Source organism: Chiloscyllium plagiosum, chromosome 22, assembly GCF_004010195.1.
Source record: "Chiloscyllium plagiosum isolate BGI_BamShark_2017 chromosome 22, ASM401019v2, whole genome shotgun sequence".
NCBI lineage: Eukaryota > Metazoa > Chordata > Chondrichthyes > Orectolobiformes > Hemiscylliidae > Chiloscyllium > Chiloscyllium plagiosum.
In genome coordinates this window covers 5,280,112-5,290,502 of record NC_057731.1, presented here as the reverse complement: position 1 = coordinate 5,290,502, position 10,391 = coordinate 5,280,112, and the positions used below count along the sequence as shown (strand labels likewise).

Genomic DNA, 10,391 nt, shown 5'->3' with positions numbered 1-10,391 from the left:
CATGGATAGGATAAATAGACAAAGTCTTTTCCCTGGGGTCGGGGAGTACAGAACTAGAGGGCAGAGGTATAGAGTGTGAGGGGAAAGATATAAAAGAGACCTAAGGGGCAACATTTTCACACAGAGGGTGGTACGTGTATGGAATGAGCTGCCAGAGGATGTGGTGGAGGCTGGTACAATTGCAACATTTAAGAGGCATTTGGATGGGTATATGAATAGGGAAGGTTTGGAGGGATATGGGCCAGGCGCTGGCAGGTGAGACTAGATTGGGTTGGCATATCTGGTCGGCATGGACAGGTTGGAGCGAAGGGTCTGTTTCCATGCTGTACATCTCTATGACTCTATGGTCAGGAATTGGAGGCAGAATCTGGTTCCACATCACTAGCCTATGTATACTACATTTAACGTTTGATTATCAGGGCAAGGTGGAGGGTGGAGGTTTGAGGGCCAAAAACGGATAAGTTTACAGATCAAAGGTGCTCATCTGGGGAATTTGATAGAACACTGGCCATTCCACACTTTAGAGTAAGCTCAGCCAACTTGAAATGAGTTCGAGATATCTCACGATTTCAAGATGGAAAGCGCCAATTCCAGAGGGGAGCTATTGATTCAGCTGCCTTCGTACACTGAAAGCAGAATGCTGGTCCTTATTAGGGTCAATGGGTTCCATGCAGGCCAACTAAAGAACTTCATCCAAAATTAAACCATAAAAGGTATAAGAGCAGAATGAGGCCATTTGAGTCTGCTCCACCATGTGTCACTCAAATATTCTCCTGGCTTTCCCCCCTAATCCTTGATCACCTTATTAATCAAGAACCTATCCATCTTATCATAAAGATATTAAATGACTCGGCCTCCACAGCCTTCTGCAGCAATGAGTTCCACAGATTAACCACTTTCTGGCCAAAGAAATTCCTCCATATCTCAGTTCTAAAGGGTCGTCTCTTCACCTTCAGTCCTAGCCTCTCCTACTAGTGGAAACATCTTCACGTCCGCTCTATCCAGGCCTCTCAATATTCTCAAAGTTTCAATCAGCTTCCCTCTCATCCCTTAAAACTCCATTATTTTCAGATCCAGATTCTTCAACCGCTTATGTGGCAAGCCGTTGATCCCCGGGATCAGTTTTGTAAACCTCCTCTGGACCCTCCCTAATGCCAACACATCCTTCCTTAGAGATGGGGCCCAGAACTGCTCATAATACTTCAAATGCGGTCTTACATGAGCCTTAAACAGCCTCAGTAGCACAGTTTTGCTCTTGTATTCTAGTCCTCTTGAAATGGATGCCAATATTGCATTTGCCTCAACTGCCAATCAACCCTGCATATTAACGTTGAGAGAATCCTGAACTAGGACTCTTAAGCCGCTTTGAGCTTCAGATTTCTTAAGCTGTTCCCCTTTTAGAAAAATAGTCTACACCTCTATTCTTTATCTCACACTTTCCCACACTGCATTCCAGCTGCCACTTCTTTGCCCACTTGCCTAGCTGTTCAAGTCCTTCTGCAGCCTGCCAGCTTCCTCAACACTACCTGTCCCTCCACCTATCTTTGTCACCCGCAAATGTAGCAACAAAACCCTTAGTCCCTTTATCCAGATTGTTGAAGTATATCATGAATAATTGTGATCCCAACACTGAGCCATGTGGAGCTCTATTATTCACTGGCTGCATTCTTGAAAAATACCCCTTTATCCCCACTCTCTGCTTTCTGCCAGTCAGCCAATCCTCTGTCTATGCCAGTACCTTGCCCCAATACAATGTGTACTTAGCAACCTCCTGTATAACACCTTATCACATGCCTTCTAGAAATCCAAATAGATCACCTCCACTGGATCTGCCGTGTCTAACTTGCCGATTACCACCCCAAAGAATGCTAACAGATTTGTCATCCATGAACTCCCCTTGAAGTCGTGTTGACTCAATCCTATTTTACTATGCACTTGCAAGTAATCTGCAATCTCTTAATAAGGAACGCTAAAATCTTGCCAATGATTGAGGCCAGTCTAATCAGCTTATAATTTCTTGTCTTCTGCCTCCCTCTTTTCTTAATTGGGGATGTTACATTAACCATTTTCCAGTCCGTTGGGACCCTCCCTGACTCCTGTGAATCCTGAAAGTTCATCTTCAATGCCTCTACAATTTCCTTCAGAAAACCGAAAGTGTAGTCAATCTAGTCCAGGTGTTTTATTCACTTTCAAACGTTTCAGCTTTCCTAGTATCTTTTCCTTAGTGATGGCCAATACACTCACCTCTGTCCCCGACCCTCTTGAAGTTCTGATATGCTAATGTATCCCAATATGAAAACTGATGCAAAATACCTATTCAGTTTCTCTGCTATTTCTTGGTTTCCCTTTACTACTTCTCCAGCCTAATTTTCCAATAGTCCAACATCGACTCTTGCCTCTACCTTACCTTCTATATAAGAAAAAGATTCTTGCAATCTTCTTTTATATTACTAGTTAGCTTACCCTCATTTTTTATCTTCTTCCTCTTGTTGCTTTCTTCCTCTGCTGATTTTTAAAGGCTTCTCAATCTTCTGACTTTCCACTAATCTTCACCACATTATATGCTTTCTCTTTTGCTGTTATGCTGTCCCTGACATCCCTTATCAGCCATTATTGACTCATTCTCCCATTAGTATGTGCTTTCTTCTTTGAATTTCTGTTGTACATCCAAATTACTCCCAGAAACTTCTGCCATTGCTGCACCATTGTCTTCTCAAAGATTTGATCATGCATAGCCTCTGACAACTGAACTTAAAATTTCCTTATCTTCATTTTTTGATTTCTCCTCCTGCTTCAATCTGTGGATTTGTGTCCTTGTTACCACACAGTCAGGAAAATCCCCAGGATATACTTCCTAAACCACCTCAGTTGCCTGATTTTCCCCTGGCTTTTCAATCACAGAAGGCATGACTCCCATCTGTGATCCAGCTATATCATTACCAAGGATAAATTATATTCCTGAACCAAGAATTCCTCTATTACTCCTACCACCACTTCATCAGATACTGCAACCTTATTTTGAATAATGGAACACTGCTCTCCTCAGCACAAATTCCACATTTTACCACCTTTTCTGGCAATATTTCTTCTGAATTGTGTATCTTCTCATCTCTCACCAAAGATTGACTTCTATATCTCTTTAAAATTTTAATTTCTTTACCTGCTCCTCCTAGCATATACGAATAAACCTTACCCTTGCAAATAAATTCTTTAAAAGAGATCCAGCACTTTCTTCTCAACCAACCAGTGACCAGGCTGTACATTTTTGCAGCTTTTTAGCTTCTACTGTGCTTTCCTTTACCACTTCAACATACCTCAGGGCTTATCTTGTTTCCCACATCCGTGCTCCCAGTACTTTTTCTAAATCACCAACATTGATTTCATGTGCCCTACTTTATTGGAGTGAAAACATCTGAGCTATTTTATTTCTCTTTCCCCATCATGGGTTTCCTTTTTATCCTGTGGTAAACTATCTTCTGTGAGATCTGCTTTTCCCTCACCATCTGAGGATTTCACTTTTCCTGAATTTCTATCTCTCACAGATTGAAATAGATGTCGGAAGCCAAACTTTGATTTATGAACCAACTCAAAATCATCGCCATTTCCATTGCTATTTTTGCAGTTTTAACTCTCTGCTCCTTCACTACTTCACGAAGTGAGTTTTTAAACTCTTCCAAAATAATCGCCTAAGAGTGTCATATGTTTGATATACTTGCAATGCCCTTATTCACCTATCAAAATTACTTTGTTTGATCCTATCAAACTCAATGTACTTTTGACTAGGTTCTCTTCTTAGATTCCTGAACTGTTCTCTGTACACTTCTGGTACTTGTGGATATGCACTTAAGCTGGCATTTTTCACCTGATTGTAGTCCCCAGAAAGCTCCTCTGATAGTGATGCAAATACCTCACTTGCGCAACCTACCAACTTTGTTTGAATCAACAATACTCACATGGCCAGTCATCGGCCATTTCATTTGTTTAGCTACTTTCTCAAATGAAATGAAAACAACTTCTACATCCTTCTTGTCACACATAGGCAACACTTGGACATATTTAAACAGATCCCCACCAGGCCTTTGACTATGATAGATTTGTTAGTCATCATTATCCTCCTCAGTAAGCCTACCGTCACCTCCGCCCTTTTAAGGCAACTTTCCTCTTTGATTGCTCTTTAATTATAGCATATCCAGATTGATCTTTTTCACTTCAATCTTGATGAAAAGGACTCTCTAGAGTTTTATGGACCAGATCAGACCAAACCCCCTCACAAAATATATTAAGAAGGCAGCCTAGACCAAAACTTTTACTTGTTTAAAAAGGTAAATGTGAGGTGCTTTGTTCCAGATGCAACTCGATTAGTCAAACGACAAAACACAATTTATTCAAAAACTATAGTTATAATACAACAAGAGAAAGAGGAACTTGCAATAATTTAACTCAAATCAGAAAACTTAACAGAATAATAAATTATTTTACTACTAAATAGTAACTGTTCCAATATAGTAACATCCCATAAACACACCCATGGCAAAAGGCAAATTCAGAAAATAGGTTGTCTTATATGCAGTTCTCCAATCCAAGAGGAAAGACTCAAAAAAAATTCTGATAGCGAGTATAACGGCCGTGAGAGATTGGAGGAGGAATTAGCAAAAATGTCATCATAAATACAAAGAGATTTTCTTCACTATGTACTCTTCGTAAAAGAATGGAGCCTTCAACGGACCAATTAATTCATGCAGGGACAGATTTTAACAAGATGTTACTCCAAACACAGGACCAGAGAACTACAACACTGATTTTATAAGAAAACCTACTTAAGTAGTCTTAGGATTTTGAAATTAATGGATTGGTTTTGGAGTTAACCATTCAGAACTCTACATTGATCTTGAAATGTTAACTCTTTCTACAGATGCTGCCTGACCTGTTGAATATTTTCTGTTTTACCATCAGGTTTTCAGTACCTGTGACATTTTACTTTCATACATGTATCTGTTCAGTTTAGTGACTCTACTTGAAATTAAAAGTCAATCAACACTATTGTTAATACAAAGTACAATTGCTTAGAAAAAGCAAACTGAATTTTGAAAAGAACTCACCCAGCTACTGGGTTAGCACGTAGGAAGGAGTCAAGGTCTCCTTTCTCCAGTGCAGATGAGAGTCTCTTTCCCGTTGATCTGCTGAGAGAGGTACTGAGTTTTCGGGCCAGTCTCTTGGGAGTGTTGATAATAGAAGTCCCCTCCTCCATGCAGGAACTGTATACTTCCAAAGTCAACTCGAACTCTGGCTTCACATCATCACTATACAGGAACAGTGCCAAAAGAAGTGAGTTATTGGTACACTCCCACCATATTAATTCCTGATACAAACTGAAACTTGCTGGAAAAACACCAGCATGATATTGCTGCACCCCATTATTATTGCTCAAAAATGACTAACATCAGGGGATTAAGAGATCACTGGAGGCGTGAATTGGTCAGTTTATGGCGTCTGCTTTTTGCTTTACAGAGAGATTCTCATCTCTAGCCTCCTTATTAAAGAACTTGTCGGAAGTGAACATTAATTGCCTATTAAACAAATCACAGAATATGAAGTCTGGTAATAAATAGGATTAGCACACTTTTAAGATAATAATTGTTAATCACTGCCATTCAAAAACATTTTTCTGCCAAAGAGTGAAAGTAGAAGTCTAACTAATGGCGTAAGTTGCAATATGGCCTGCTCCAGTGAGATATAGATCATAGTATTTTCAAGATATTTAGGGTGACATGGTTAGCACTGCTGTCTCACAGTGCCAGGGACACAGTCCGATTCCATGCTTTGATGGGTGTCTGTGTGGAGTTTGCAATTTCACCCAGTGTCTGCATGGGTTTCTGCCAGATGCTCTGGTTACCTCCCACTGTCCAAACGTGTGCAGATTAGGTGGACTGGCATGCAAAAATCCCATTTGGGGTAATGGGGATGGATCTGGCAGGGATGCTCTTTGGAAGGTCAATACAGACATCGATAGGCTGAATGGCTTCTTCCTGCATTGTAAGAAAAACAACTGTACATTCTATCCAAGTGAAGCAATACGTTAAAGAAACATTGTTCAGAGATTTGCCCTCAGACCAGCTACAAGCTATGCATTGATACTCAGCTGAGGTAAGCAGCTTGCATTCTGGATAAAAAATATTTTAGTGGTGCTATCCAAAACAAAGCCAAATTAAATATTAATAAGGAAGGTTAAGAACTGCCCATTCCTTAAAAGGCAGACTCATTGGAGAAAGAACTGGATTTAGAAGGTTGAAACGGAATTTAGGATGCCTAGTTTCAGCAGCAACGGAAGCCTTATTGATTCCTTCCTCGTCATTAATGTAGGAACTGTGTACATTGTCATTGCAGATAAGTAAAGCATTCCAATAGTTGAATTTCAGTCACAGAACAGGAAGAGGCCATGCAGCCCCTTTGAGCCTGTTCTGCCATTCAATAAGACCATGCTGCATCAGTATTTTAACTCCATTTATCTGTAGTGCTTCATTGCCCTTAGTAGCACTGCCTAACAAAAAATGCTCAATCCCAGTTTTGAGTTATTTTAAACTAGCCCCCAGTCACTATATCAGTTTGGGGGAAAAGTGTGTTCCAGATTTCTACTTTGAAAGAAGCAATCACTGCAATCTTAAGGTTTTGCTTCCCTTGATCTGGATTCCCCAAAAGTAAGCTTTTTTTTGTCGACAACATAACGTTCTTTAATCATTCTAAACAATGCAATTACATTGATCCTTAACCTTTTAAAGGTCAAACTAACATAAGCTTAATGTATGCAACCTAACCTCACGTATAACCTATTTAGTAGGGTGGCATAATAACTCATCAATTAACACTGCTGCCTCTCAGGGACCTGGGTTTGATTCCAGCCTTGGGTGATTTTCTCCCCATGTCTGGTTTCCTCAAAGTGCACTAGTTTCCTCCCCAAGTCCAATGATATGCACATTAGGTGGATTGGTTATGCTAAATTGCTCTGTAGTGTGCAGGCTACGCTGCGCTAACTATGGTAAAAGTGTGGGGTTACAAGGATAGGGTGGGATGCTCTTTAGAGGGTGGGAGCAGACTGGATGGGACGAATGGCCTCTATCTGCACTGCAGGAATTCTATGATTCTTAATTCCACTTTCATTCTGGCGAGTCTGCACTGCAATTGTTCCAAAGCCAATATATCCTTCTGAAGCGTGGCAATCAGAACTGAGACATAAAACTCCAGTTGGTCAGTCCTCGTGTAACGACAACTTTGGTCCTGTACATTCAGAATGTGTATGGTATCCTTCAAATCCTCTAACCTCTCATTCTAAAATTATTTGAAAAATTCCAAACTTTTACAAGCTGGGATTTAAGCTCCTAAAACCTTTGGATAATTGAAGCTCTGTTTGCTGTCTTAGGTGAATGCAAATGACCTAAGGCACATATTCTAAACAGGGAAGAGGTATGGATCCCAGTGTCCTAGTCAACAATACTCTCATAACAGCACATCAATCAAATGACCTTGCCATTTGTGTCATTGCTGTTCATTAGACCTTGCTTTGTTTAAATTGGCTGTCATTTACAAAAATGTCCAAACTCAAAAGTACTTGGTTGGTCACAAAACACTTTGGAACATCCTACAGTTACGAAAAGGTGCCATATAAATGCAGGTCTCTTTCTTGACAAGTATAAAAACTAACTAGGGATTAAAATAAAAACCAAAAGAACTGTGGAAGCTGTAAATCAGAAACAAAAACTGAAGTTACTGGAAAAGCTCAGCAGGAATGGTAGTATCTGTGAAGAGAAATCAGAGTTAACACTTCAGGTCAGAACGGAGGAAGGGTCAGCGGATATAAAACGTTAACTCTGATTTCTCTTCACAGATACTTCCAAACCTGCTGAGATTTTCCAGCAACTTCCGCTTTTGTTAGGAACTAAAATAATGCATTTCTCCATCACATTTAGTGTTAATGGATGAAAGCATATGCACAATGCAAAATAGTTTCAAAATACTCACAAGATCATCAAATTCTCAAAGCAGATGTCAGTAACAGTCTTATCCACAATAACCATCTCAGTGTCAAAAATCTGAGTATGAATCTTCATCAGGCAAAACACAGCAAAACGTGGGCTCTCTAACACAAGGAGACAAAGTTAATACTAAAACAATGAGAGCTCAGGAGAAGAGAAAGAGTCAAAAACAAACAATGCTTTTGAGTACTTACTGCTCCGGTTGTTGAAATGATCAGAGTCTTTCCACATTAACGGAATTCGAATATCTACAATGAGAAAATATAATCATCAATTTTCAATGGTATCGTACAGCAATTACTCAAACAGAAATTGTGCAATTTAGGTTCAAATTTCAATTTTACATGGCTGAAGAAGAATGTACTATTTATTGTTCACACATCTGCAGAAGAAGTTACAGCACCACCAGAGTGAAGGGTGCAATCACAACCTGACAGGTTGACATAGGTAATGTCCATGAGTGTGGGTAGCCAATGCAGCTGCATGGAGATAGGACAACTGGAAGCCATATAATCAAACTACCTGTAATACACCTCACCAGGGCTCACTATACTGAGAAGCGGGCATAAAGTCAAAGTGCACAAACCTTTATGGACAATTTCAATATTCATGTTTGGGTGCCAGACTCCCAGCATAGCCAAGGGGTTAGTCAACTTAAAGCCTTGTATTACCAGATTGAGGATATTTGGAAGTTAAAAGACCAAACAAGATTAGTACTGAAGAGTGTTGAGAAGATTCTGAGGGATAGGATATGCATACATTTAGAAAGGCAGGGTTTCTTTACATTTTACATTACATTACAGTGTGGAAACAGGCCCTTCTGCCCAACAAGTCCACACCGACCCGCCGAAGCGCAACCCACCCATACCCCTACATTTACCCCTTACCTAACACTACGGGCAATTTAGCATGGCCAATTCACCTGGCCAGCACATCTTTGGACTGTGGGAGGAAACCGGAGCACTCGGAGGAAACCCACGCAGACACGGGGAGAATGTGCAAACCCCACACAGTCAGTCGCCTGAGGCAGGAATTGAACCCGGGTCTCTGGCACTGTGAGGCAGCAGTGCTAACCACTGTGCCACCGTGCCGCCCACTTAGGAGTAGTCAGCATGGCTTTATGCATCGGAGATCATGCCTCACAATTTTGTTAGAATTATTTGATGAAGTGACCAGAAAGTTGATGAGGGCAGGGCGGTAGACGTAGTTAATATGGATTTCAGTAGGCCTTTAATAGAGGTTCCACGTGGTAGGTTGCTCTGGAACGTTAGATCTCATGGAATCCAAAGCAAGCTGGCAATTTGGATACACAACTGACTTGATGGTAGGGAGCAGAGGGTAATAGTGGAAGGATGCTTGTCAGACTGGAGCCCTATACCTAATGGAGTGCCTCAACGGTCAGTGCTGGGCCCATCACAGTTTGTATTCTATATCAATGATTTGGATGAGAATGTACAAGGCATAATTAGCAAGTTTGCAGATGACACTAAAATAAGCAGTATTGTGGATCATAGGAAGGTTCTCATAAATTACAGCAGGACCTTGATCAGCTGGGGAAGTGGGCCAAGAAATGGCAAATGGAGTTTAATATAGATAAGTGTGAGGTCTTGCATACTGGAAAGCTAAATCCAGGTAGGAGTTTCATGGCGAAAGGTAGGGCCTTAAGGAGTGTAGTGGAATGGAGGGATCTTGGTATTCAGATGCATAGTTCTTTGAAAATGGAGTCACAGATAGGCAAGAAAGTGAAGGAGGGTTTTGGCATATTAGCCTTCTCAGCCAGGGCATTGAGTATAGAAGTTGAGAAGTTATGTTACAGTTATACAAGACATTGGTGAGGCCGCACTCGGAATATTGTGTTCAGTTTTGGTCACCTTGTTATAGAAAGGATGTTCTTAAACTGGAAAGAGTGCGGAAGAAATTTACAAGGACATAGAGTCATAGAGATGTACAGCATGGAAACAGACCCTTCCATGCTCCACTTTCAAGGAGCTATGAACCTGCACTCCAAGGTCTCTTTGTTCAGCAACACTCTCTAGGACCTTACCATTAAGTGTATAGGTCCTGCTAAGATTTGCTTTCCCAAAATGCAGCACCTCGCATTTATATGAATTAAACTCCATCTGCCACTTCTCAGCCCATTGGCCCATCTGGTCCAGATCCTGTTGTAATCTGAGGTAACCCTCTTCGCTGTCCACTACACCTCCAATTTTGGTGTCATCTGCAAACTTACTAACTGTACCTCTTATGCTTGCATCCAAATCATTTTTGTAAATGACAAAAAATGGAGGACCCAGCACCAATCCTTGAGGCACTTCACTGGTCACAGGCCTCCAGTCTGAAAAACAACCCTCCACCACCACCCAA

General features: G+C 40.9%; 1 protein-coding gene across 3 annotated transcripts in view; it reads right to left on the bottom strand.

The window, feature by feature from the left end:
• The window catches only part of rtkn2 (rhotekin 2), a 55,623-nt gene that overhangs the window by 22,731 nt on the left and 22,501 nt on the right, over positions 1–10,391 (bottom strand). For 2 of the 3 annotated variants that reach the window (XM_043712310.1, XM_043712309.1), the window contains exons 4-6: positions 8,222–8,275; positions 8,014–8,131; positions 5,100–5,300 (exon numbers count right to left, since the gene is read on the bottom strand). In XM_043712310.1, the coding sequence (XP_043568245.1) occupies positions 5,100–5,300; positions 8,014–8,131; positions 8,222–8,275 (373 nt within the window). Of the gene's footprint in view, positions 1–5,099; positions 5,301–8,009; positions 8,132–8,221; positions 8,276–10,391 lie in introns of those variants that run through there. The other variant, XM_043712311.1, reaches the window with a different exon arrangement.